This window comes from Colletotrichum jinshuiense, chromosome 2 (assembly GCF_051148585.1).
Source record: "Colletotrichum jinshuiense chromosome 2, complete sequence".
Lineage (NCBI taxonomy): Eukaryota > Fungi > Ascomycota > Sordariomycetes > Glomerellales > Glomerellaceae > Colletotrichum > Colletotrichum jinshuiense.
In genome coordinates, this window is record NC_139309.1 from 4,392,318 (window position 1) to 4,418,952 (window position 26,635).

Below are 26,635 nucleotides of genomic sequence, written 5' to 3' on the forward strand. Positions count from 1 at the left end.
GTAGCAAGTATAATATTATTAAAACAAAGCTGCTTATCTTCTATAATACTTATTAGAAAGCTAGGATCCCTTAATACTAATTTGCTGACGGCTTCTTAGTAATATGAACCTCAATTCGAGGAAAAGCTGACTTCAGAAGATCTCCGAGGCCTTCTCTTCTTCGTGCCAGACAAGAAAAATGTCTTCGTAATAATGCTTCGAGATTTCGATGGCTATTCAGAAAGGATTGGCAGTTGGAAAGCCAGAACACACCTTCTTTTCCTTTCCAGTTCGATAATGTAGATTGCTTGAGAAGCTTCTTAGCCGAGGGAGATGAGTTTATTGATTGGCATAGACCGACCATCATGATATCAAGCAATTTCTGAAAGGTACACAGGAACAGTACGACTTAGATAAACTAGTGTTACGGCCAGCTATTTGACAGTTGAGGTCTGCTAAAAGAAGCTGGGAATCGACGCTGTAGAATAGTATTTGTACATGTAATGAGGTTGCTGAACAGATTTGATCTTTTTAAGGGTCACATTAATCTGCCGTTGGCCTAACAAGAAGTGATTGTCGTGAAAATGAGCTGGAAGTCCCTGAGGGCAGTCACATCAACAATGTGAATATAAAAAAATATCAAAATCCAACTTGAAGCTTAATTTGAATCATCCTCCCAATTCTAATACTAGCATTGTGTCTGCTTGTAAAATTTTGCCCATCAGGTGAACGATTGCAAATCCCCTAGACGACAGGGAAAATCTCCACTGCCTATATCATTCCAGAGGGAGGTTAAATCAGAGGCGAAACGAGTGAATCCTTTTTGATTTATAGTAAATTCGTGCACTCTTCAAAATCATTCGCCGTGATTATAGTGATGGTGATTGAATGAATGTCTTGTGTTCCGCATTTCAGCGCCACGGGAACAGTGGCAAATCAGACAGTTCAGGAGTCGAAGATGGCACCATAAGCTGGGATTCCCCGCGACATCATGCCAAATACAACCATCTCAGTTACCTTGGGGTTCGAGATCACATAAACTGCCTCGGCATTCGACGCACGAACAAGCTTGTACGTCTCAAGGACAATGTCCGGATGTCCGCGCTCTGTCGTGTTCCAGATGACGGCTTCAGGGTCAGCCTTCTGTACAGCCGACACAACCTTGTCACCATACGTCTTCTGAGGATTCCTAGTACTCCAGAGAACTCGGCATGGCGTAACGTTTGCGAACAGAAGCGAAAGGCATGGACCAATGCCAGATCCAGTTGCGACAATGACAATCTTCTTAAAGAGACGAGAGGTGTAGAGAAGTCCATGCAAAGGAGCGCCCCGAATCCAAAGCTTGCGGTCATTCGGCTTCGAGATTTGTTTCTTCGTCCAATCACCCGCATTGCTGACGACAATGCTGAAGCCATTGATCTTGTGCGACTCTGGGTCCACGTCCGGGATCGTGGCGAAGGCGTGCCACTCCGTCAACGGCTTATCGCTGATCTTGAGGCCGTAGAAGGGTTGCATGGTCCGGTACTTGAAGTGGAGGCGGGTGGCATGGTCACTCAGCTTCTCCGGGAAGACCTTGATATGCCGTAGTCTAGACCAAGAAGCTATGGAGCAGGATGTCGAGATGCAGATGAACCAGAAGTTAGGCGAGGTGATCAGAGCCATGCCAACGGTTGTTGACTCTTGTCTCGCGGTGACGCGAGCCGCGAATATGTTATGTGTCCAGAAGTTGGCCAGGGCAATCCAGCCTGCGAATCGGTGAAAGGCTTCGAAGTAGTCGTGGAACCTCCTGCGCAGGTTGGGATGGGCAGATGTGAGAATGACAACGAACATGCCGACAAGAACCCAGCTGCAGATCATATCGACCTTGATATCGTCCTCAGGCTCTTCCACGTACTGTTTCGTGACCAAGATGGTATATAAGATATACCAGACGACCGCAGCCGTTCCCGCGCCGCTGTGGCAGCCTCCGTAGTGGAAGACCTTGGCCAAACGCTTCCGGACGGACAAGGGCCATGAGTGCGGTACCATTGTGAAGACCTCATAGCACATGTTGACCCATTCTTCTTGACGGAAGAGAAGGGACGTCATGAGATTGAATGAAGCTGCGTTACCTATCTTCCTCGGCTTAGGATCACCACGGTCTTCAGCCACGAGAGCAATGAAGACAGCAAGGTTGATCGTAAAGATAGTGGCGAAGGTCTTCCTATATGAAGAAGCGTACTTATCTACACAGAACGTCAGGATGATGCTGTAAACGGAAGGAATGTCCTGAACACTTACACCGAAACTTGCGGCTGAACTCGCTACCGGTTTGGTCTGGAAGTTTGCTCAATTCTGACGGTGTAACGGAGCGAGAGGTCTCCGACAGTGTTCCAGTTGTTGAGGTTGAGAAGACACCCTCGGCTTTGACAACACATTTCTCTTCGGGTTTCCCCTGAGAACTGCTCGAAGACGTGCGCTTCTCATCTTGTGAAGCCATGATGAAAGATTCAGTGTCGTTAATTGCGTCTCTACTTCGACAGAAAAGTTGTTGAGAGTCTAGAAGGTGATCTGAGACTGATCAACTTGAGAGGACTTTTATATCTGTCAAAGAACAGCCAACTTCTCGCTATGAAGTCACTTATCAAAGATGCCGGTCTTTGTGAACCCTCAAGGTAGATCTTCGACTTCATACGGAAGGCCCAATGCAGAAAGATGATCCTGAAAGCTCTTGGACTGCAAATACTACGTCTACCGTGATAACAGGGTTGACTTCGGGCCATGTTGCGCGACCACGCCCGCTCTAATATGCATGCCAGTGAAGAGGTACGCACATAGGATGCTCTGGAGGGATCGGTCTTGAGGCTTCGGCCATGCCGCTATTCTCATTACAGCTGAGGCTCCGATGCAGCAAGGACGTTGATCATGGCAGACTTACAGCTAGGTGTTACGGTATTATCAACACGGCATCGACTTCCTAAACAAGACTGTAATGCCAAGAATGATGAAAACAGACTTCGGCATGTCCCGCCTAGAAGACCTGGCCAGCGTTGATAGTTCTCGTGCTTCAGTAGCATGAAAGATTCTCTTTTAGTGTGTTTCATTGCCCAATGTATTATTTTTGGCGTCAGTAGGCCGAAGAAGTTTTCGGGCCCGGCCGTTCCCCGGCTCTCTGGACAAGATGAAGTCAATCACGGCTTTTTTGGGTTTTGTGCATTGCATTTGTCATTTTAGGAGATCTGAAGCAATGTCGAAATGGCTAAACTGCCTTCCTTAAAGAATGGTCAAGATAGGAAATTTATCGTTTGTTGCAACGCCATATGCGGAAGGTGGGTATGAGCTGCTTGGAACGTAACGGCGAGCCAGACAGGTCCCCAGGCCTCGCATTTTCAGGCCAGCAAGGTGCATAATTCTTGGTTTTTATTGCAAAACTCACGCGGAGATACTTCCATTCCTGCTGAAACGTCCCTTGAAGATCCGCAGTGCATCCTTCGTCACCGTGCAGCCGTTGTCGTGCAGCTCGAGGCGGCTGGGTTCGAGATTTTTGCATATGCCAAAAACATCCCGCGCCGCGTGTGGGGGGAATGCGGCGAAAGATGCGTTGTCAACTCCCGGCGTCCATCTTCTTCACGATTGGAAGGTCAGAGTGATGCTGAGAGATGTCGGAATCCCTCGACTCACAATCACTTCTCAGATGTTAGGGGCCAAGGAGGTTTTCCCATCAACAACACACCCCAACATTCATGGCCGAGCTGGTATCCGCGAGATTGCCTCCTTCATAACGTCTGATAAAATCGACTATACTTTACCTTTGAGATTCGCATTCGAGTGACTTTCCACTCCCGTTATCTCTACTTTGCTGATCGATTTTGTCGAGGTTTGGTGCTTTCCGCGAGGCTTTAGGAGGTTCAGTCGTGGGATCCCTGCATTACGGCGGCCTGCAGGGCTCACTGATTCAAAATTCCGACTTTAGTCCTACCCTACATCTACCCGAGTGTGTGTTTACACTTGGAAATAAGCCGGGCACCGTTGTAGCTACAGGGAGTTGACGTTTTATCGACCTACATTATTATCTCTAACCAATACCAAGGCCAGAAATGAGCTGAAATCGAACGCCTGCCGTACTCATAGTGACTGCAGCTCCCCAAAAAGGAAATTCTTGAATTTTGAACCAGTGAGTTAAGAACCCGCCATTTGCAGTCACGGTGATATTGCCCTTAACAATAAATAACGTTAGTGCTGGGAAGCTGATGACCTGGAGAGTCGCGTTATTGGCAAGAATTGGCCTTCAATGACAATCAGAAATCGAAATTCAAAATTCAGAAGAAGGCTTACCTGTTTCTCAATTCTTTTAGTTTCTAAAATTTCAGAGACTCTCGGTAATTGCTCGACAATACGGCCATCGCTGCCCCTCTTCGATCGTACTATGATTTGGCCGTTAGTGACTGCAGGAAGTTTGCAGTAGCACCTTGTATAATCATTGCCAAACCTGGGTATTTCACAAAAGGATGCAGAGAAAATCCTACGTTTAGGTAATTAAAACATGGTATGCGCTTATGCGGCACAGTTGTGGAATCATGGCCCGATGTCAATGTTCTGGGGCAACATCCCGATTTTAGATGTATGTCCGACGTCTGGTAGATCAACCAAAGGACCAAGTATCTTCAAACGGGCGATGCATGGCCTGGGAAAAGAAATCGATACTGGTTGCAGATAGACAGCAGCCAAACCTGATTTCTTCCACCAGCACCAGCACCCAAACCCTTAAAATACGATTCGGTCCCCGGTAAACGGCTGAGTATGGCACTAACAACATGTCGAGATCACGGGTGACGTGGCCATCAGATCCATGCCCAGTGGCTGGACATCTGCATCTGCCCCTGCAATGGCGCACTTGTGCGTTCCAACAAGAAGGATCCATCCGTAGGTGAGCAAAGTTCATTTCTGAAATGCTGATAGGTGGCATGCCCCCCTGCACCTTCACATGCTGATGGGCGTGACTAGGATGTTCGGAAGTGCCCGCTTCCAATGCCACTTTCCTCAAAATCTAGTATTTGATTGTCAGAGAACTATTTTACAACACGGCCGTGGCATAAAGAATACGTCTTCGCATCTTGTTGAGTCTGGAATATAATGGGTTTGCGAAGTGGCCAGGTTTTTGAGACCATACTATGTAGATTGCTTAATCGGGCAGTGTAGTTGTCCACGTAATCTGTGCAAGGATCAAATACACAGTTTGCATTACGAAGAAAATGTTTTTTCAAAACCCGAAATGTTCTGAAGAAATCCAAAGGATAAATTTTGTGGTACTTTGGTTACCAGCTTGGGACTTTGTCTCAGTGATGTAAAAGGTGCGACCACGCTTGAACTTGGCAGGCGAATTCTTTACCTCGGGTTAGACAAGTATCAACCGGAAATGAGAGGGGTCTGCAGGATTACTCAACCGGAATACAGGCAAACGACCAATAGCAGCAGCCGGCCGCGGCCGTTGCCGCGGCAGCGGAACCCGGAGATCCAACCACCGGGCTGTCAGCAGCGATGTCTCTACTATTGCTGCTGCTGCCAACCTGCCTACTTTCTCTTCAACACACGTACAGAATACAGACGAGTTTACCGCATTGCTCTACCTTTGATTTATAACACCCGTACATTCATCCTGTCATACCAACAGGGTTAATACGGCTAGAGATCACCCCAGCCGAAGGTTGCTCCTCAACGACAACCAATAACCATCAACAGTGGGGTACTCTCAAGGGTTTTTGGGCTAGTTTGGCTTCTACTGGTTAGCTTCATGCAGACTTCTCACGATATCATGCCATGCATATGCATATGAAATCAGGTGACCGTCCTTTCGAGAATGGGGTAAATAAGCGGCTCACCTCGAAGCACTTTACATATATTTCCGTTCTGCCGGAGAACCTCGTTTCATGCTCCTCACTAATACTGCTCCTCGACCAAGTAGCAGAGCATCAACATGGAAGAAACCACCATGGAATCTGTAACGGGCCACGAAAAAACCTTTGACTACATCATAGTCGGTGGTGGAACGGCTGGCTTAGTGGTTGCTTCTCGGCTCAGTGAGGATGCAGATGTGCGCGTTCTTGTTGTGGAGGCTGGTGCCGACCGCAGCACTGATCCTCTGGTTCTGACACCTGGGCTGGTAGCCGGTGTTTACGGAAAAGAAGAGTACGACTGGAACTTCACTTCGGTACCTCAGGTAGGGCATCTGGATGCACCCGCTCTATTAAGATCCGAAAAGCTGATGGCCTGTAGCCCGGCCTGAACAACCGGCGAATTAACCAGGCTCGGGGCAAGATGCTCGGTGGCAGTTCTGGCTTGAATTTCATGTTGATGCTGTATCCATCAAGAGGAATCTTGGACGCTTGGGGTGCTCTCGGGAATGAAGGCTGGAACTTCGATGCCCTTGCGCCGTATTTCCGCAAGTTCGGCACTGACCACCCACCGTCTCAATCTGCAAAGGACATCGTCAAACTGGACTATTACGACGAGAAGTTGAGCGGAAACGGTCCGCTTCAAGTTTCGTTTGGAGAAGGATACAATATCACAAACACGTCCTGGATAGACACCTTTTCCAACCTTGGTCTCGGTGTGACAGGTGATCCTCGCGGCGGCAAGGCCTTTGGTGCATTTCAGAACCCGTGCAGCATTGACCCAGAAACCAAGACCCGAAGCTTTTCTGCCACTGCATATTATACACCAGAGGTTTCCAAGAGGCCAAATCTTGTCGTATTGACCGAGACCCATGTCAAGAAGGTCATTTTCGACACCGCCAATGGGGAGGTCGCTGCATCTGGTTTGCAAGTCATTACTAAGAATGGCCAGGAGTTAAATTTCTCAGCCAAGATTGAAGTCATTCTGGCTGCAGGGGCTCTTCAAACACCTCAGCTGCTGGAGCTGTCTGGTGTGGGCGGTAGGAATCTGCTTGAAGGTCACAATATTCCAGTTGTCGTCGACAATCCCAACGTTGGGGAGAACGTTCAAGACCACCCCATTGTCTGCCAGAGCTTCGAAGTCAATGATGGAATTCCATCTGCCGATGTCCTGCGAGATGGTGAAGTTCTCAACGCCATTGTCGGTCAATATCAAGCCACACAGGAAGGCCCCTTGGGCCAGAGTACAGTGAGTGCTGCCTACGCGCCACTTGCCGATGGTAACGGGGTTCTTTCGGAGGAGGCAAAGAGAAATCTTTTCTCAACCTACGAGAAGAACACAACCACACCCTCCGGAAAACTTGTGCAGTCTCTTATCGGATCTTCTGAAGAGCCGAGTAGTGAATACCTTCTCTTTCCGTCCCAGATCACGATAAACGACCACCCGGCCAATATGGCAGAGTATCTCGTACCCTCTCGCCCAGAGAACTACATCACTATTATGACGATACTCAACCACCCCTTTTCCCGTGGAACAGTTCACATAACCAGTCCTGATCACAAGGTTTTGCCCGCCTGGGACCCTCGTTACAATTCGAACCCTCTTGACTTGGAGCTTTTGGCCCGTAACGTGCAGTATGTTGAGAAGATTGTGGGCACTGAGCCTTTCAGTGCGTTGCTCAAGCCGGGAGGCAAGCGCTTGCCAGACTTGACAGGAGAAAGTTTGGAGAGTGCTAAGGAGATCGTGCGTCAGAGACAGATCTCAGTCTTTCACGTTTCAGGAAGTTGCGCCATGCTACCGCGTGAGGAGGGTGGTGTTGTCGATGAGCGGCTTCGAGTCTATGGGGCAAAGAAGCTTCGAATTGTTGATGCTAGTATATTCCCTATTGAGCCACTGGGGAATATCCAAAGCACCGTATATGCGGTCGCTGAGAGGGCTGCTGATATCATCAAGGAAGATAGAAAGGCCGGCAACGCCTGAATGTAGAACAATATGACTATCATACAGCGAGAGACAATTACCCCCGATTACTTCCTTTGATTACAATGGACGAGGAGTAATGGAAATCTCGAGTAAGAAGCTATTTCTCGCTCAAACACTTGAGGTGGGCGTGTTTGCTTGGCAGTTTGCATTGGACGCTTCGTATCAAGACTTCAAAAATAACCGCAACTTCTACTGAGATGGCGAAAACGAGAGCTGTCGAGGGCCCAAACCGTCATATTCAAGAATCGTTATAAGATCGCTCGGTGACTGACAGTGGTGGTTTCTACTATACGGGGCTGTGGACGATACAGTTCAACAGCTCTGGTCGTGGTGCAATATTTGTCAGACTAATGGTGTCAAAGTGGCTGAGTTCGTGCCAGCTATGGAAAGGTGTTGCGTACCATCCAAATACAAAACAATGACATGAACACATGAAGAATAGGAAGGATGAGCTCAATAACCAAAAGCACCAAGTTTAAAAATATTGGGGACAGGCTGGCTTTTAAGATAAAGGACCCGACTTCCGCTTTCGACAGAATTTATATAGACACGGACATAGATACACAATTTGCAGCGTCCTATTGGCAATTGCCAACCAGGAGTTCCATATGATGAGCCTAATAGCTCTGTTGGAGTTTGATTCCCTGGCTAAGTGTTTCGATGGTTGTACCGAACTAATTTCCCCAAGAGATAACCGAATACTTCCTGGGATGCACCGACAGGAAAGCGATCAAAGGTTGTCATGAACAGAGCCTTGCGGCAAATCCTTCTAGAACGGAACAGCCCTATTTTCTCTCACCCAAACCTTCTCCTCCTCACTCTGGAATGCCGGTGGATGCAGGCCATTAATCTTCTGTCGCATGCCCGAGGTTACTCGTACTACGCGGCAGAATAGTGTGAAATAGACGGCTTGTCTTATTAACTATGGATCGGGGGCGAAGGTCTATTTGTACTTCGCCTGGGACCATCGCCGTGGGGCGAATTGGTCGGCCCGGATAAGTGGGTCTCTACGGCAGGCTGCGCAAGGCTGCCCGGAAGGGTTGCGGCATCACGACATACCCCCCCAGACGGCGCAGAGTCGTCTGCAATACAGCAACGGCTGCGATCCTTCGTTTCCCACCCACAGCCTCGAGAATAATACAAATAAAAATAGACAAATGAAATAATAGGCGAAGAAGTCGCCTGCCAGCTTGTTTGCCATTCGATATCGCGTGAAAAGTGTGTTTGCGTGTTTGCCCATCAAGTTGTTGTTCCTTCCGTTCGGTGAGCTCGTTTATTTCGGCGCGATACCCGATTTGGAAGCGAGCTCGTTGCCCAGGAATAATATTCCCAGTTGCGCGGTTCGTCTCTTCTCTTCTCCTCTTCACACACAAACACACACACACACACACACGTACGTATATTTCCAGCATCACAACCCGCGCGCGCGCACGTTTGCGCGCGAATCTTCGCCTGTGATATCAATAAGCTAACGTCGTTCGTTTAGATGCCACCAAAAAGCAAAGAAGAACGGGCGGCCGCCACCGCCAAGGCGCGCGCGGCGCTTGCCGCCAAGCGCAAGGTGAGGGAGGGTGGCGGCCCTTCCTCGGAAACTGGGCTCCCACCCGAAAACAGTACGTTCTTGTTGACTTCGCTTCGTCTTTCGCTTCCTTTCTGACTTCTCGCGTAGAAGAAGATGGCGCCGCCAACCCGGGTGGTGGTTCGGAGGGTGAGGGTTTACAGCCCAAGCCCCCAGGACCACCGCCTGGCAACAACGGGTCCGGTGGCACAGAGGGTGAGGGTTCAGGGCCCAAGCCTAATGAGTCGCCGGCTCCCAAACGGCAGCGCCGAGGCCGCAAGCCTCTTTTGGGCACCGCGGGCCCTGGTAAGTGTGCCTGTCATACGAAGTTCGTCTCGGTTTCTGACTTGTGAGTAGAGGGGCAGAATGATCCTGCCGATTTCCAGGATCCTCAGCAGCTGCCACCGCTCGGAGACGCCGTCTGCGTCCAGTGCATTCGTAGTGCACTGGCGGGACTGTCATACGGCGAGTGTGCGCCCAGCGGCACCTCACAAAAGTGCCAGCACTGCCGGGAAGTCAAGAAGCCGTGCGTACCGGCGACCGGCGAGGTGCTTCGTCTGGGGCTGAGGTTCCTGGCCGCTGACAGGACCCCGGGTACACCCCGGAAGGTACGTGTATTCGTCTGCTGCCTTGCGCTGATCCTGGCTAACTGTGTTTGCAGTCTTTCGCTCGCGTGAAAAGTGCTCTCCGCGAGGCCCTCGACGAAGCCAAGTACGGCGAGGGTGAGGGTCGGGGCGAGGTGGCGGTAGTACCGCCTGGTGGTCAGAACAAGGGCGAGTCTTTGGACAAGCCTGTTCAGCCTCCGGGTGGGAACGCGCCTGTTGATGGCGGTTCGGCGGCCGGATCGTCTTCTGAGGCGAAACCTTCGTCTGCAGAGGCGGCTGGTCTTCGGGCTGCGATTGACAGCCTCGTTGGATCACATCTACCCGCCGGTGTGGTCCCCGCGTACAACGTCCTGATGGATACGTACGCGGCCGCTCTCCGAAAGTGAGAGCCAATTCGTGTCGGGAACTGGGCTCCCAGGAGCCACTTATGCCTCCTGGCCATTGGGGGCCAATACTTCAAATAAAACCGGCCTGCGGGCCTCACTTGCTCCCGCTTCTTGCGCTTCGTTTCGTTGTATCTGTGACTGTACGTCTTGCAGGTTCAGAAGTGCTCTGAATCTCTCGAACTTCGCGCGGGAAAGTGACTTTGTAAGCCCATCGGCTGGCATTTCGTCTGTTGGCATGAATACCACAGAGAACGAGCCTTTCGCGTGCTCCTGGCGCAGCCACATATTCTGGATATCTACATGGCGTAACCTGGTTGAGATACGTTCTCTATCGCCTACCACGAGGCGAATCGTCTGGCGGTTGTCGCAGTGGATCTTCCATACGTCTCCAAGGTCGAGATCAATATCTCGAAGTAGTCGTTTCAACGCGATCGTCTCCTTTGCAGTATTCTCAAGGCTAAGGAGCTCCGCTTCGGTTGTTGACGTTGTGACTGTGTTCTGGCGCGCAGCCTTCCACTGGATTGGTCCTCCAAACAGCGAAATCACGTATCCTTGAGACGAACGTCGTGTCTCTTCATCATCCGCAAACGAAGCGTCGCCTGCAATCAGGAGAACTTGCGCTTCCTCGCCCCCCGAGATACCGAAGCACGGGGCGAGGTATCGAGTATGGTATAGATAACGGATCACCTGGTTCGCTGCGGAATGGTGCTGGGGAGACGGGTTCGTCAGGAAACGCGACAGTATAGCACACGCAAAAGCAACATCTGGGCGGATCATCACTGCAGTATACAGGATTGACCCGATCTTCTCCTGGTAGGTCTTCACCTCAGCGGGTGTCGCTTGTCCCTCATACTTCTCAAGCGAAGTTAGAGGTAGCGGGGTTGTTGGTGCGCGGTGGTCAACCACGTTGAACTTCTTCGCTACGCGTTCAATATACTGGTCGTGGGCGAGGTAGATCTTCCGGGCTTTGCGATTTCGTACGATTCGAATCCCAAGATACCATTGGACTGGTCCTTGGTCCTTGAGTTCGTAGTCGTGTTTGATCCCGTCAATTACTTCCTTACCCTCGTTCGCGTAGTCTCTGTGGTACAAGACGAGAATATCGTCTACATAGAAGAGGACTAAGACGTGCTTGTTTATTGTCTGGAATAGGCACGGGTCCTCGTCTGTAGGTCTGAGTTTCAGACGACGGAGTGTTGAGGAAAACTCCTTGTACCACAGTAATGGGGCGTCTCGTAGTCCGTACAAGGCGCGTCGCAGCTCAACGTACTTCCCGCGCTGTTTGAAGCCGTCTGGTAGATAGCAAACGACTGGGGGATCGTTTGGTCCTCTTTCAGCGTTGAGAAACGCATTCACAACGTCGAATTGTTGGACCTCCAGATCGAATTGCGCAGCGATCGCCATCGCCACCCTAAACGTTCTGGCGGCGAGTGTCGCTGCGTATGTCTGTTCGAGGGGGTGCTTTTCTTGGAGGTCGCCTCGTACACAGATCCTCGCCTTACAGCGCTCGAGGTATCCGTTCTGATCAATCTTGTACGTGAAAACCCATTTCAAAGGTATAGGCTTCGTTTTTGCCTCCTCCTGGTTAATAACTTTCCAGGCGGACATTTCCTCCAATTTACTGATTTCCACGCGTGCAGCGTCGTAAAACAGCTCTCGGAGGCCAGTTGGCATCTTCTCAACGTCCTTCCACATCTTCGGAAGTTTGATGAGATCATCAGAGTGGATCTTCGCCTTCTGTATTCCCTCTTGTCTGGTCTGCTTCGTCTGGTGTATTGATGCCCATACGAAGCAGTGGAGGGAAAAGTGTCCTTCGGTTGCCTCTTCGTACGCTTTGCCTTTATCTGGTAAATACGTGTTGAAGAAGGCATCCCAGTTACGTTCCGTATGCAGAAACGCAAAGTGATTCGCAAACCGTGGCGAACGCCGTGGTTTGTATTCGTGGCCTTGGTCTTCGCGGTTGTACACCCGCTCCGACCTATCCTGAGGGTCGCTCCGTTCCCCATTTTCCGAGTGTGGCCGCACCGGGTGAGTCTGGGAGTCTTCGCCTCGGACTTCTGAATATGAATCGTCCTCTACGTCCGGGATTCGTAGAGTGCTGTATCCGACGTGTACTACGTCGTCTGTATCGGCGTGTACAACGTCACTGGCCACTGGATTCGGGTCCAAGTGGTCGTCTTCCGGTGCAGGCGTTGCTTCGTTCGCTTCGGGAGTCGCGATGCGAGGCGTGCCCGCCCTACTATCCTCATCCTGGTTCGTGTCGGGTTGAGGCGTAGGTTCCGGGGAAAGCAGCCATCCCCCCTGCCAGTCAGGTTCCGTCGCTCCGCTCGGGGGCCGTTTCGCTGGCGCAGGGGTTCGTGGCGATGGTTGCTCGGTTTCAAGTATTAACGCGGCCTCGCTGTCATCCAGTATTCCGAGAAACTGGAATTCGAGGTTGGCACGGGAGACTGGCTCCTGTATCTCGTCTACAACGGCGCGAGCCTTAGCTCTTGCGATTGCAGATTTCGCGTCGTCCTTCGAGTAGAAAGTGCTCTCGTCGAACGTCACATTACGTGTGATAATTACTTGGTCAAGCGAGGGTATCCAGATCCTATACAGATTGTGGGCGTTCGGAACGTAGCCCACTAGGTATCCAATATGTCCTCGCGGTTCCACTTTGAAGTCGCGTCTATTTCTGTTTGCCTCGCGATCCTTCTTCAACGGGTAAGCCTTGCAGCCGTATGCGTAGATCCATCCCCATTGCGGGCGAAGTTCGCGTCCCAGGCTGGCTTGGTAAGCGGGTTGCCACCAGCGAAAGTATTGCCGGAACCACTGCTCTTCGACTTGAACGGGTGAGAGCCAGGCTCTTCGCTGCAGAGGGCTCATGTTGTAGAGGTAGGCAGCTGCCATTACTGCTTCGACCCAGAGAGAGGTTGGGAGGCTTGCCGAGTCTAGCATCTTGATTGCTCGCGTGATAATTTCTTGGCCAGCCCTTTCGCCTCCCCCGTTCGGTTCCTTCGTGTGTGGCGGAGTCGCTTCGATTTCAATTCCATTATCTGAGGTCCAGACCTGATATTCCGTGTAACCATTGATCGCAATTACAGCTCGTTCTACATCTTGCCGTATTTTGCAAACGAGTACGCCTCGCTGTCTGGCCACCCAGCGTTCAAAAGTCCGGATGGCCTCGAATACGTCGTTATGGGTTTTGCTTATGCGTGGGAATGTGAAGAGCCGGCCAGTGAATTCGTCTTTAATCACTAATAGCCAGCGGCTTCGGTCGTAACCTCTTGGGTAGTCGAAAAGGTCCCACGAGATCCTGTAATACGGTCTTGTTGCTCTTCGCTCCGACGTTCGCCTGGAAATCACCTGTCTGGCGTGGGTCGTCGCGCAATGCTGGCAATTAATACGAGCTGGGCCCTTGATCCTCACCCCCCGAGCGTTAAGCACGAGTTTCTCAAGTGCTGCTGGCGCGAGGTGTCCAGATCGTAGGTGCCAGAGCCAGGCATCATCGCTCCTCGTTTCAGGGGTCTCATACGAAGGTCGCTTCGTTTTCTGCGTTACCAGTACTAGGGTGCTCACGATTCCAGCATCACTCGCTGCGATCCGTTTGCAGGAAGAGTACGCAGAACCAGGTTTGTATTCGAAGAAGGTGATGTTCGCCTTCCTCGTAAGCTGCTTAACTACAGAACTGTCTTTGTATCCTCCGACGCGAAGGGTGCTGTCAAGGCCAGAGTACCAGATCCCTGTCTTCCGCAGAAGCGCTTCCGACACGATGTTCACATGGAAGTTCTCCACGTAACCCACATTTTGAAGTGTCAGGTCTTGTGGGCCGTTTGGCCCATTTAGCGCTCCCTTCAGAATCCGGGTTCCCGTCGCAAGGATGGGGTACGAGGCTGTGCCTGAGTCGACCCTCTCTTCGCCTGTTGTAGGGCGAATCGAATCGGGCTCCAAGAGATCGAGGTTGTTAACGAGGTGAGTGGCTCCGCAGTTGTCTAGAACCGTGCTTCGCGAGAGGAAGTGTGGTCCTGTGAGTGGAGTTACGAAGACCGACAGTTGATTCGGCTCGGGCGCAGCGTCCGGCGCGAGCTCCCTTAAGAGAGGCTCACTTATTGTAACCGCTACGACGTTCGCCGGGAGTGTTGCTTTTCCAGTTGAGTCGTCTTGAGGCTTCTTTCCTCTGTCTTTGTTTGACTTCCTCCAGGGTTGATTCGGAGGGATCCTTACGGCTTTCAGCCAGCCTTTCCGGGCGAGTTCGGCTCGTAGGTCTGAGTAGTCCCTGGAATTAATCGTTTGACGAATCTGTCCGCTCTCTTCGCTTGAGACCGTTATATTTGGGATGCGGGTCTTTCCTGTGAGGACGAGTTCGAGGCGAGCGCAGTTGATTGGATCTACTGGGTGAGAGTGACCGCAGGCGCATGACTCGCTCCCGGTCTTTCTTCCAGGGGCGAAGGGCTGTTCGGAGATTGCAGAGTCGGAGCGCCCCGCCAGAGTCGCATAGATTCCAGTCGACTTGCCCCGATTCTTTCCATAGAGAGTGTCCTCGTAAAGCAGGTCCTCAAGCATGTCCGCGTATTGGCCTACGTCTGGGACTCTGTCTCCGCTCCGCTCTCGTTTCAGAATGTCGGTGAGCTCGGAGGTAGCCCACGTTGGGGCGAACCTTCGTCCTACCGCTCGTAAGAACGTTTTCGAGGCGAGAGTGCCTTGGACTTCTGGGAGCTTCAGTTGCTTCGCTTTGAGATAGACGCCTCGGAAGTCTCTAAGCCAGGTGCTTGGGTTTATGCTCGTGTTGGCTCGGTCAATAGCGGCCTGGTATTCTTCGCGTACGGTAGTGAGGTTTGCAGAGTCGCTTGGGGCGTATCTTCGCTTCAAAATCCGGATTAGGGCGCGAAGCGTGCAGTCTCCTGAGGCGAGTAGCTCCATTTGCGCGGGTGTGAGGATATCCTCTGCAACAGTCTCTTTTACCCATTTATCGAGAGCTTCATACGAACGTTCCTTCTTTGATTTCTTCGCGTCGCGGCCTGCCTTTCCAGCGATGTAGTTCGTGTACTTCTCGAGGATCCCAGACGATTTCTTTGTCAGGGTCTCTGGGTTGTCTGGAGGTATAGGCGCGACTGATTCGCCTTCTGCCTCCGCTTGTGCCTCGATGATCGCATCGTAGGCGGCGCGGGCCGCGTCATAGTCTTGTCTCTGTTGCGAGTTCGTATAGGAAATCCACTCTCCAAGCGAGAGGATTTCCTCTACTTCGCTTGGGTCGGATCCAGAGCTGTAGTCGTCTGGGTTGACGTATTGCCAGACGTCCTTCGCCTTGGCTTCGACTTCAAAGGTCAGCCACCAGGCGGGAAAGTCGCGTCGGCAAGTCAGCTTCCGGTTGGTAGCGAGGCTTGTAGTTGCAGACGACATCGTCACAGAACTGAGCTGGGGAACGAAGAGATGAGGATGAGGGCTTAGGAATTCAGTGCCAGCGTCGTACTTTCGCTCGGGTAGCTAGCTAGTCAGGGTTGGTAGTAGCTGGGCTCATAACTGTCGCATGCCCGAGGTTACTCGTACTACGCGGCAGAATAGTGTGAAATAGACGGCTTGTCTTATTAACTATGGATCGGGGGCGAAGGTCTATTTGTACTTCGCCTGGGACCATCGCCGTGGGGCGAATTGGTCGGCCCGGATAAGTGGGTCTCTACGGCAGGCTGCGCAAGGCTGCCCGGAAGGGTTGCGGCATCACGACATCTTCCACAAACGTCTCTCCGTCTCGTCAATGTGGAACTCCCAGTCGTAACCTTTGTCCGCAATGTGCGGCTTCAGGGTTACGTCCACTGCATCCACAGCCTCTCTGTAAGCTTCGTCCTTGTTGGGCATGGCGACGGCGATGTGTTCGATTGCGATGCGGATGAAGGGTTTTTCCTTGTTCGGCTTCTTGCCGCCAACCCACATGGTGTTCCCGGGCATTTTTATGAAATTGGCGACGACATAGAATGCTGGAAGGCCGATCTTGGTGTAGAATTTGGTGATATCGGCGGAAAAGGCTTCTTTGCTGGCGTCGTCCTCGAACGTGCCATCCGGGTGAAAGATCAGCCAAAGGGGCATTTTTGCGGTTTTCTGTATCAATTGAATATGCAACTGTGTGAGATGAGGATGAGAAGGTGCTGGAGATATCGGCAGTGCCTCTAGTTCTTTATACTTAATTGTCGCATGGAACTACTGCACAGACGGCGAGATGCTGATCGATATGTGGTATAGTGATGATGTGAGGTAGTGCTGAAAGCCAAGATCACTAATCGCATTAGAACATGTGTCGGTTCGTGTAAGACAAAGCTTCTACTGACCGCTTACAGTGAGGGGAAACCCCACTGCTTCCTAAGCCCCCGGGTTTGAGCTGTAAGTTTAAACCTTTCTAGATTAGTGAACACTGATGACATGATGTGGCCGGTTCACCTCTATTCACGTAATTTAGGGTTTGGATTGGTGACCTTACAAATGCACACGATACTGCGCCTAGATGAAGTAATAATCCCGATCCGTCTAGGATGACTAAAGTATGGTATACAGCAAGTCTTCCAAAAACAACCGCAGCCAGGTTGAAATATAAAAACCAGGCATATTCATTATGATACAGATTATTTAGTCACACTCCATTTTTCCTCACCAATAGAAATCCAAACTCCACAGTTGTACATCTCATCATGTCTCAATCCCCTATCTTCATTACTGGCGCAACGGGCTTCATTGGTTCCCATGTTGTATCCCAAGCACTTGAAGCAGGCTACTCTGTCCGCTTGAGTGTGCGCAAAGAGTCGCAGATTAGTAGCCTCAAGACACTCTTCTCTCAGCATACGGCGAAGCTCGACTTCGCTGTCATCCCGGATTTAGCCAAGCCCGGTGCTTTCAACCAGGCACTCCAGGGTGTCGAATTCGTCTTGCATCTCGCCTCGCCGATGCCCGGGAAGGGCTCCGACTTCAAAACAGATTACCTTGTTCCCGCAGAGCAGGGGACAATTGCGCTTCTGGATGCGGCAAAGGGAGTATCAACGATCAAACGCGTTGTCATAACGTCTTCGCTCCTTTCCCTGATCCCCCTAGACGCATTGGCCTCTTTAAAATTCACTGCCAAAGGTAAGAAGCCCGTCACTTAATCTGCCCCATACTTGTCCATAGTTCCAAGCTAAAACCGTCATTCAGAAGGGCTAAACCCAACAATTCCCGTCGACGCCGACATGGAGTTCCCCAGCGACCCCATGGCGAACGCGGGGTTGAAATACCACGCATCCAAAATCCTCGCCCACCGCGCCGTTCTCGAGTGGGTGCCAAAAAACGAGCCAAAGTTTGATGTCGTTACTCTCCACCCGTCATTTGTTATCGGTCGCAACCTCACCCAAACCACTGCAGATGGGATCGACGGCTCTAACGGTATGTTTTGGGGGTCGCTCTTCTCGGAGAAGGCTTTCATCCCAATGGCGGCTGTCGATGTTCGAGATGTTGCGTTGGCCCATATCAGAGCCCTCGATGTGAGCACCAAAGAGCACTCCGCGGTGCTAGAGGTTTTGCTCAGTGCCCCTGAAGCAGTTGGATGGAAATGGGAACGCGTGGTAGAGTTCGTGAACAAAAAGTACCCCGCTCTCGGCATCCAATTGAAGGGACCCTTCGACGAGCCACCAAAAGTAGAGGTCCAACGGGCCTCCGAGTTGTTGGGTATCCAGTGGAGGGATATGGAGGACACTGTTTCAAACTTCCTGGATCAACAGGTGGAGTTGAGGTCGCAGCTCTAGAGCTTAGGCTGGATAAACATGTGAAAGACACCAACTAAATACGTGGAATTGACACGCTGCCTCTTGGACTGTTTATTGGATGATTAGGTAGAAATTCAATCGATACGACCAGCTTGGTTATAAACCACTATTGCACCTGTTGATGCGGCGATGTCGTTATCCGCAATACTAGGTGATGTGTTGGATTACGTGACCAGAATACGGGCGGGCGGTCAGCAGCAGCTGACCGCCGGTCGCGGCGGCGGCCGCAGCAGCGGAGCCCGGAGATTACGTCTCCGGGCTGCCAACAGCTATATTTACACTTCCGCTGCTGCTGCTGCCAATCTCCTACTTTCTCTTCTACATACCGATTTACAGCTTCCGAGTATACCATATTGATATTCGGCGAGCTCCAGCCCATACGGGCAGTCCTGTTGTATACAACAGATACCCTGTGATTCCAACATGATGGGTGTTGGGCCCGCGTCTCCTGTCCGCATACACATTCTCTGATGCACCATTCTGCGTGTATTGAATAATATTATGAATTTTGATAAAGGTCAGAGTGATTTTGTCATACTCCAGTGACAATCTATATCGACGGAGAGAAATTGAAGAGTGACGCTCAAAACTCTCATCGAACCTAATCATCATCGAAGTTTCCGCATAAGAGCCAGGGTTTGTCCCTTGAAGCGGGTACACTGCTCTACCTTATCACGTAATATGGGCGCTCCGAACATACCTTGGGGAAAAAGTCGCGAAACGTAATGCTAACCAATCCTTGTATGTCACAAACCTCTTCTAGAATACGTAATCATGTTGCTAAAGTGCTGTTCAAGTAGATAGACATCAATTTGTCACTACTACATATCGTCTCTTGTATCCTATGCCTCTGGTAGACCGGCATTCAAACATTCGTTAGCGCTGCTTGGTGGATCGCCTCTATGGGAATTAAGATTGTATTTTGGTGCTTCAAAATAATTGTAACGACCACGGTATCGGGGTTTCGGAGTCGCCAAGAGCAGTTGTGTGTCCTAGCTGACTTATCCGATCGTAGTGTCAGGATGGGTAAGCGGACATTTGGCGCATAGTAGTGGACACTCCGTAACGATGGTTGACTACATAGCCCTGGTTCGTTGTAGTGATTCCGTAACAGCGAGGTTAATTGAATAACACAAGCTACTTTTTCGGCATCTTGAAGGGTCCGAACCCGTTCTATAATAGCAAGCATAAGGCCCAATTCAGCAAGTGGTTAAATAACCGAGTCAAGAAATTGGTAATCCAAGCCGTTTGTTTGGCGAACTGCCTAATAATGTACTTAAATTAAGTTGGACTAATTTCAAGAATACGGGGTCAAATCCACCAGAGTCGCAATTTGGGCGCTGTACGTGGAGTTGGCGCTCGGGGAGGCCGGGAGGCTTGTACAGTTCCCTAATTTGGATACGCTGCCCCGTCTGGATCGGACAACCCGCCGATCACAGAAAAGCATATCTTGATCCCTAGTTCCGTCGCGTTACCGTCTTGTCGATCTCTTGAAACCAACACGCTCTTTTCGCTCCAACTATTAGTCGTTCGTTATCTTCGGTACTGATTCTCAGTCACAATGCGCGTCACCTCTCTTTCAGTCGCCCTCTTCACATGTACGGCGCTATGCCAGGACGCGGGACATGAGTGGCAGTCGCCGGGGTCCAATGATCGTAAGTCACCTCCACGAGCTCGCGCTGAGTCCAGCATCTGATTGTTCTCCCCTTTAGGCCGTGCCCCTTGCCCTCTTCTCAACAGTCTCGCAAACCACGGATACCTCCCCCGCAACGGCCAAAACATCTCCGTTGACGCCCTGATCGAAGGCATGCATGCGGGCCTCAACCTTCGCGAGGACGCGAAACTCTTCTTCCGCTTACAAGGCAACAAGGCCCTCGAAGCTTCATCGACCGGTAACAAGAACACGTTTCACCTCAATGACCTCAACAAGCATGACCTCATTGAGCACGACGCCTCCCTCAGCCGCGCCGATATCCATTTTGGAGACAACTGGTCCTTCAACCAGACGATATTTGACGAGACCAAGTCATACTGGCCGTCTGCCACGATCTCCATTAGCGATGCGGCCAAGGCGCTTGCTGCGAGACAGAAGAGCGCTGAGAAGATCAACCCCGAATACAACCTGCCTCTTGACGGACACACCAACTCGTTGGGTCAGACGGCTATGTATCTTGGTCTGTTTGGAGACTACGACGACGGCAATGCGAACAGGTCCTGGGTTGAGTATTTCTTTGGTAAGTCAGACCCTGTATGCCAACATTGACGTCGGAAGTGTAACTGACTTTGTCCCTCGCAGAAAACGAAAGACTCCCGTATGAGCTCGGCTGGAAGAGGAGATCTGATGATGACAAAATCCCGGCCACGGGCATCCTAGCTTTGACAACAAAGGTCGCTGTTCACTATCTCGCAGTCAAGATTGGCCTGTAAGCAGGCCATTTGTCGCGGGTCAGCGAGATTAATAATAATTACTTGAGAAGTTAAAAACGAGACACAGTTCGTCCCAGTGCAGTAAATCAAAGATCTTCAGACTTCAAAGTGAAACGACTCATCAGGCAGCGAACGAAGTGGTATTCGGTTTGGGTTAACTCCTCCTTTTGACCTAACGAATCAGATCGAAGCCTTGAACTCGATTCAACACGCCTACTAACTCAAGTTGCTTTGGCCATTCTCCGAGTAAACTTTTGTTAGGTATTCCAAACGCAACGTATTGCTTATTGGGCAACATTATCTGGAAAAATGAGCACTAACACTGGGGTACGTACTGCGATGCAACAAACTACCGATCTGTCCTCCATCTTCGGCCGAGCCTGCCCTGGCCGTTGCAGGTGGATACCGACTCGGTCCGATGACACCAAAGGCCAACGAAATACGGACCCCCCGGTCACGACTCGGTGATTGACCAACGGCGCCGACGAGCAGAGAGTCTTTTGCGGGTCGGTTTCGAAATTCCGCATCTTGGCCGATTGATAACCCGGTTGACGTGACGTTGCGGAGGCGGTCTGGGGGATCTGGAGATAACCGGCCCATTCGCGGAATCGCTTGCAACTATAAACCCCTCACAAGCTCGCCGGCAAAGAATCCTTCTCGCTCTGAATAGCTTCTGCGACCCGTCGAGATTCTCAACAGGTCCATCCCGCTCACTACGTCAACCATGGCGTCCTCACTATCGTCGCCCAAGATCCTTCTCACAGGGGCAACCGGCTACGTCGGTGGCTCCGTGCTTCACCAGCTCCTCAACCACCCCACCCTCTCCCCCATCTTCGCCGACTCTCCGATCACGGTCCCAGTTCGCGGCGGCCCGAGCCGCGCCGCAAAGCTCACCGCAGCGTACGGCCCACAGGTGAACCCCGTCACCTTTGGGTCCTTTGACGACATCGAGACCCTCACGGCCCTCGCCTCCGAGCATGACATAGTCATCAACGGTGGCTCCGGATTCCACCCCCTCTCGTCGGAAGCCCTGGTCCGCGGCCTCGCGAAACGCAAGGCCCGGACTCGTCAGCCGGTGTGGATGATCCAGACCTCGGGCTGCTCCAACATCTCGGACAAGCCCCTGACGGGCGTCAACCGTCCGGACACGGAATACGACGACGCCGACGCCGAAAAGGTCGTCGAGTTCGAAGAGGCCGAGAACGCGCGGGAGCCGTACCCCCAGCGCACTGCGGAGCTGATCGTCCTCCGCCTGGGGGAGGAGCTCGGCGTGAACGCGGTCAGCATCTCGGCGCCATGCATTTTCGGCCCGGGCTCGGGGCAGTTTAACAGGGCCGGGCTGATGATCCCGATCATGACGAACTTTGTCCTGCAGAACGGGTACGGCTTCACGGTGGGCGACGCGACGGGATGCATCGACTACGTCCACATCCGTGACCTGGCAGACCTCTACGTTCTATGCGTCGTAGACATCGTCGAGCGCGGCGGGGCCAACGTCCCGACGGGCCGGAAAGGGATCCTCTTCCCGGAGGCGGGTAGAACCCTGACCATCGGCATACCGAGGAATTGCCTCGACATTGCCTTCGCGACGGGAAATCTCCCCAAGGAGGGCGGGCCGCGAAAGAAGGAGGTCCGCACAATTAGTCTCGAGGAGGCCGCGAAGACTCTGGCGGGGAACCTGGATGTTACTGAGACGGGCTATGCGGGACACCGAAAGACAAAGGGGACTGTTGCCAGGGAGCGACTGGGCTGGAAGCCCGTCTATCTCGAGGATGCTTGGAAGAAGGATTTCGAGACGGAGTTGAGGGCCGTGTTGAACGGGCAGAGAAAGGCTACCATAGCATCTTGTATTGCCAACACAAAATGAGAAAGGGATGAGACATGATGACTATTTTTAAGACTCTTTCACGCCGATTCCTTGGTATCTATCAACGGCTCACACTGTAAATGTTATGCAGCATCGTTAGTAACGTGGCCTAAGTCCAAAAGTCAGGTGGTAAATACAGCTCCACCACACCTCCCGCCTTGAACCAGGACCCTCATTCTAGCTTCGGATATACGTATTTGGCTCAATGGACCTCGGGAGAACACCAAGATCAAAGCAGTGGCGAGTTTTCTTTCTTTCTTTGGGGAGTGCTAACATGTGTACTGCAGGCCCGATGTCTCATTAAACTTGCGGCTGTTGTTTGTCACCGGTGAGGCTTTCAACGATCTGCTCGATTGGGCTGCTTGCTGAAGATGTGACAGATTGATGCATGACCACACTTGGGACCACGGCAGTTGATTGGTAGCCTGCTCAGGAGTCGGTACCAAACAAGCCTGCTGTGCTTAAGCGAGCGCCAGTGCCGTGGAGATCCATCACGCAGGCCACGCCTCCAAATGTTTGGTTGTTGCCGTCTTTGACAAACATCATGCAGCCAAGCGGGTGAGGGAGTGGAGCCGGGTTCAAGAGTCCGAGCGGATCTCGATCAATTCCCTATTCAATCTATGTACTTTTGGTATTTTTTGTTCAATATACACACTCGAAACATCATTTAACACCATGGTATCAGTTTTATGATATTGCCTGCGGCCGGTCGCGGCAAATCAGGTTAGCCGGGCCCCGTCCGTGGAGGGATCCGGGTATTCCGGAGGCCGCAAGAACCTTGGCCCAGCTCAAGGTACAGTTGCCCTGCCCCCTACGCACTTCAATTATTTCAGACCTCCAAACTTGATGCACTTCTCGATCCACCCCCTTCGAGGCGTCTCGGGCGGCGCTTGGAAGTGGGGCTGCGAGACGCCGCCGCCCCAGCTCCTCCAGGTGCTCTCGGTGGGCGCCATGGACACGCCGCGGTCGCCGAACGCGACCGGCGGCGGATCCAGAAGCCACGGGGCTTCGCCGGGCTGCTGGGTCCGGTTCTCGTACAGTGACAGGATGGAGTTGGTGCTCGGGTTGGCCTGGTCGTCGGCGCCGTTCCTGCTGTAGGAGGAGTGGCGGGGGTCGGTCGGGGGGACGGCCAGGCCGGACTGCTCGACGCGGTCGGTGCTGCGGTAGGCGTTGGGGACGGCGGGCACGGGCGGGGCGTTGACGGTGTAGGTGCTGGCGCCGACGGTGCGGGTCGAGTAGACGCTGCTGCGGCCGCCCATGGGGTTCAGCTTGAGGGGGTGGTGGCGGCGGATCCAGCTGGCGAAGGAGTTGCGGACGTTGGGCTGGGCCACGGGCGCGGGCTCGAGGATGGGGAGCTGGCGCGAGGGGTCGTACCGCTTCTCGTCGAGGTAGCCTTGCGGGGTGAGCGAGTTGCGGTTGGAGTACGCTCCGGCGCCGCCGTTCTCGGCGGCGTATGCGTGACCCATCAGCTCGGCCATGACGCTCGACGGGGACCGCCGGGGCGGCGGGGCGGTCGGGGGCGAGAAGGTTGCCGAGGGGTCCCAGAAGCTGCCGTCGGGTGATATGGACCGGTTGTACAGTTGTCTTGCCTTGCGGCGTTTTTGGTAGCCGACACACCACCAGATACCCACTCCGATGCAGAGGATCAATGCCGCGATGGCTACAGTCATGGTCAGCGGCAGTTTGGGTGTAAAAAATTGGCCGGCCTCCGCGCCGCCATGTGGAGAGCAGACGACAAGCTCCAAACATACCAATAGTCCCAAATGCAATGGCTGTGGGCGTCCACCCCCCCTCGGAAGATCTGTCGTTGCCTAGCCCCTCTTCATTTCCTCCGCGCGTCGGGCTCGTGGTAGGTTGCGAGTCGAAGCTGGTGGTGCTCCGGGTGTTGGGGAGGGCGGTGGGAGAGCTGCTGGTTGATTCGGTCGTGGTGGCGATGGTAGATGATAAATCGGTTGACAGGGGAGTACGCTGAGGACCGCGCGGCGCCTCGGTTGAAGTTGACGAAGCCGAAGACTCGGTCGACGAGGTCTCATCGGTGGGATCTGCCGGGTTGAGGACTGGCGGCGGGGGCAGCGGCAGTGACGGAGCTCTGGTCGGCCCCGCGCCCGGCGGGAAGGTTGTGCTCGAGGGAGAGGGCGAGTCATCTTCGTCGGACGAGATATCGCTGTCGTCGTCGCGGATGTCGATTTTCAAGTCGATTTTCCGGTATTGCGGGCGGCGGATGGCACGCCTGTCTTCATTAGTCTCGTCCATCCCTGGCCGGGTCTTGGCTCGCTGCTGCTGTCCTACCTCCTCAATGTGCTCAGCGGGGCAACCATTTTGTTGATGTTTTTGTGGTTCAATGGGCCAATCGGCAAGTGAATCGAATTCAAGAACCGAATCTACGGTCGACGGGTAGAAGGAGAAGAAAAGAGGTAAAAGGTCGTAGGGTCGTCGAGACGCGGGTGGAAGCAGCTCAGCTGGAGAGGCAGAATGAAAAAAGAAAAGGGCGCTGCCCTGCGAAGAGAAGGGAAAAGGCGGAAGGACGAGAAACTGGTGATTCAAAGACAGGCTTCAAGTCATCTTGGCCTTGGGTGTCGAAAAGGAGAAGGGAGGGGGGGAAGTGACGTTCCCTAAGCTTCGATGCGACGAGGTGTACCAGGTCGATCGGAGGTGAGAAGTGAGAGGGCAACGCAAGTCTTCCGATCCGAGAGAAGAGAAACAGGGCCGTCTTGACTTTTTGGCCAGTCTCGGTCTCGTCTTCTTCGTCGGCGACCCTTGTCTGCAGCCCGTGCAGCCGCTGTCTTGTCTGTGTCATTGCGTCAGGAAGCGCTGGAACTGGGTGCTGCGAACCCATCCATCCCCTCGACTTGGGATGTTTGCCTCTGGCTCTGCAACTCTCTGGGGGGATTGGATTGTGGGGCAACCGGGTTCCTCCCTGGCACGCAGAGATGAACAATGCGAGCCTCAGAGGGCGCAGAGAGGCCGGACAAGGGGACGCAACACGAGGCAAGAAGAGGCGAAGAATGGAGGGCTGGTGTTTCTCGGTTTCAGCATGTGTTGCCAAGAGGTCCGAAATCGACCTGGTGCGACACCTTGACCCCCTGCTGGGACGCTGCCTCTCCAGGGCCCCCCCGGGCTCCCTCAAGGACGCCCCGATGAATGCCGTGGTTCCAACGCCCGATTCGCTATAGCTCTACCTACACTAGAAGCCGATGTGGGCGGCCCGGCCGGGACCGTTCCTTTGAAGGGGAACAGGGGGCTCTGGGGGTGTGGAGGCTTCGGCAGGGGTCCCCGTCGAGCATTGTGACCTCGGCCAGGGTCCTCCGCCGCTCAGAAGCCTGTCTTGAAGAGCGCACCGTTTCAGAATGCCCTCTCCCCGCCGACGCCGTGGTCGCCAGCGCCAGGAGATCAGATCTGCTGTCCCAGATTGAGCTTTTCTTGGTGACGGGGGGTTTGGGGCCAGCGGTCCTTTTGCCCTGCAATCCGCCAATCGATTCTGATCGCCGCGTCAGGAGCTCTTCGAATCCTACCCAAACCGTCTGCGGCGAGTCAAGGGTTCATGGGTTGGATTTGGATTTGGATTTGGGCGGAAAACAACGACCGAATCGGGGAGGCCTTCTCCGCGTTGAGCTTCTTGGGCAACGTTCCCCAAACCTGTAAACGCCAAGTCATTCTGATGTGGGTGGGCGGCAAGACATTTTACACTAGACTAATTGGTGTATTCGTGAGGGAAGCTCCTCGAAGCTACACTAGACCAGAAGCTCAAACCAACCTTTAATTAATTGAGAGTCCACACAAAGCCCCCGCTCAATCAAAGTCGAACGAACGGTGCTCTGCTGGTGTTGCTCCAAGCTTGCTTGCCTTCTTTCTTTTTCCTGCACTCTTTGGTCTGTTCTGTCCGTCGAAGGATTCTCTCATCCTCTCCTTATTGATCGGGGGCTCATTTGTGTACCCTGAAGCAGCGCCACTGGCCGCTCCGCGTATATGTCTGCGCCGCATCATTGGAGCGGCAGCAACGAACGCATTTGATCGACGGCGTGGCCGACGATTTTATTCACCCGCTGTCGGACAACCCGGCCACGGGGAGAAAGGGAGGCGGAGGCCAATAACCATAAGGCTCCCGCCCCTGTTGAGGCTCTTCATTCGTGATTGCGCAAGGCGCCGGGGTCATTTACTCGAATCGGCGCCATGCGCCGGCAATACTTTCCTCGCGCGGT

At 52.8% G+C, this 26,635-nt stretch overlaps 8 protein-coding genes across 8 annotated transcripts; 5 read left to right on the forward strand and 3 right to left on the reverse strand.

The window, feature by feature from the left end:
* Positions 1–924: 924 nt before the first annotated feature.
* Positions 925–2,458, reverse strand: EsH8_II_001143 (uncharacterized protein; the record flags this gene model as incomplete). Its single annotated transcript, XM_083264441.1, has 2 exons — positions 925–2,204; positions 2,260–2,458. The coding sequence occupies 2 exons, from the start codon at positions 2,456–2,458 to the stop codon at positions 925–927; spliced, it is 1,479 nt and encodes a 492-aa protein (XP_083121763.1).
* Positions 2,459–5,932: 3,474 nt separating this feature from the next.
* EsH8_II_001144 (GMC family oxidoreductase) lies at positions 5,933–7,830 on the forward strand (the record flags this gene model as incomplete). The annotated part of the gene is made up of 2 exons (XM_083264442.1): positions 5,933–6,175; positions 6,232–7,830. The coding sequence occupies 2 exons, from the start codon at positions 5,933–5,935 to the stop codon at positions 7,828–7,830; spliced, it is 1,842 nt and encodes a 613-aa protein (XP_083121764.1).
* Positions 7,831–9,319: 1,489 nt separating this feature from the next.
* Positions 9,320–10,382, forward strand: EsH8_II_001145 (uncharacterized protein; the record flags this gene model as incomplete). The annotated part of the gene is made up of 4 exons (XM_083264443.1): positions 9,320–9,446; positions 9,503–9,697; positions 9,749–9,999; positions 10,053–10,382. The coding sequence occupies 4 exons, from the start codon at positions 9,320–9,322 to the stop codon at positions 10,380–10,382; spliced, it is 903 nt and encodes a 300-aa protein (XP_083121765.1).
* Positions 10,383–16,076: 5,694 nt separating this feature from the next.
* EsH8_II_001146 (putative oxalocrotonate tautomerase) lies at positions 16,077–16,442 on the reverse strand (the record flags this gene model as incomplete). Its single annotated transcript, XM_083264444.1, has 1 exon — positions 16,077–16,442. One exon carries the CDS (start codon positions 16,440–16,442, stop codon positions 16,077–16,079), a length of 366 nt encoding a protein of 121 aa, XP_083121766.1.
* A 596-nt stretch (positions 16,443–17,038) lies between these two features.
* Positions 17,039–18,121, forward strand: EsH8_II_001147 (uncharacterized protein; the record flags this gene model as incomplete). Its single annotated transcript, XM_083264445.1, has 2 exons — positions 17,039–17,468; positions 17,535–18,121. 2 exons carry the CDS (start codon positions 17,039–17,041, stop codon positions 18,119–18,121), a joined length of 1,017 nt encoding a protein of 338 aa, XP_083121767.1.
* A 1,582-nt stretch (positions 18,122–19,703) lies between these two features.
* EsH8_II_001148 (peroxidase family protein) lies at positions 19,704–20,569 on the forward strand (the record flags this gene model as incomplete). The annotated part of the gene is made up of 3 exons (XM_083264446.1): positions 19,704–19,797; positions 19,855–20,376; positions 20,439–20,569. The coding sequence occupies 3 exons, from the start codon at positions 19,704–19,706 to the stop codon at positions 20,567–20,569; spliced, it is 747 nt and encodes a 248-aa protein (XP_083121768.1).
* Positions 20,570–21,293: 724 nt separating this feature from the next.
* On the forward strand, positions 21,294–22,436 carry EsH8_II_001149 (uncharacterized protein; the record flags this gene model as incomplete). Its single annotated transcript, XM_083264447.1, has 1 exon — positions 21,294–22,436. One exon carries the CDS (start codon positions 21,294–21,296, stop codon positions 22,434–22,436), a length of 1,143 nt encoding a protein of 380 aa, XP_083121769.1.
* Positions 22,437–23,260: 824 nt separating this feature from the next.
* Positions 23,261–24,754, reverse strand: EsH8_II_001150 (uncharacterized protein; the record flags this gene model as incomplete). Its single annotated transcript, XM_083264448.1, has 3 exons — positions 23,261–24,096; positions 24,188–24,666; positions 24,726–24,754. 3 exons carry the CDS (start codon positions 24,752–24,754, stop codon positions 23,261–23,263), a joined length of 1,344 nt encoding a protein of 447 aa, XP_083121770.1.
* Positions 24,755–26,635: the final 1,881 nt, after the last annotated feature.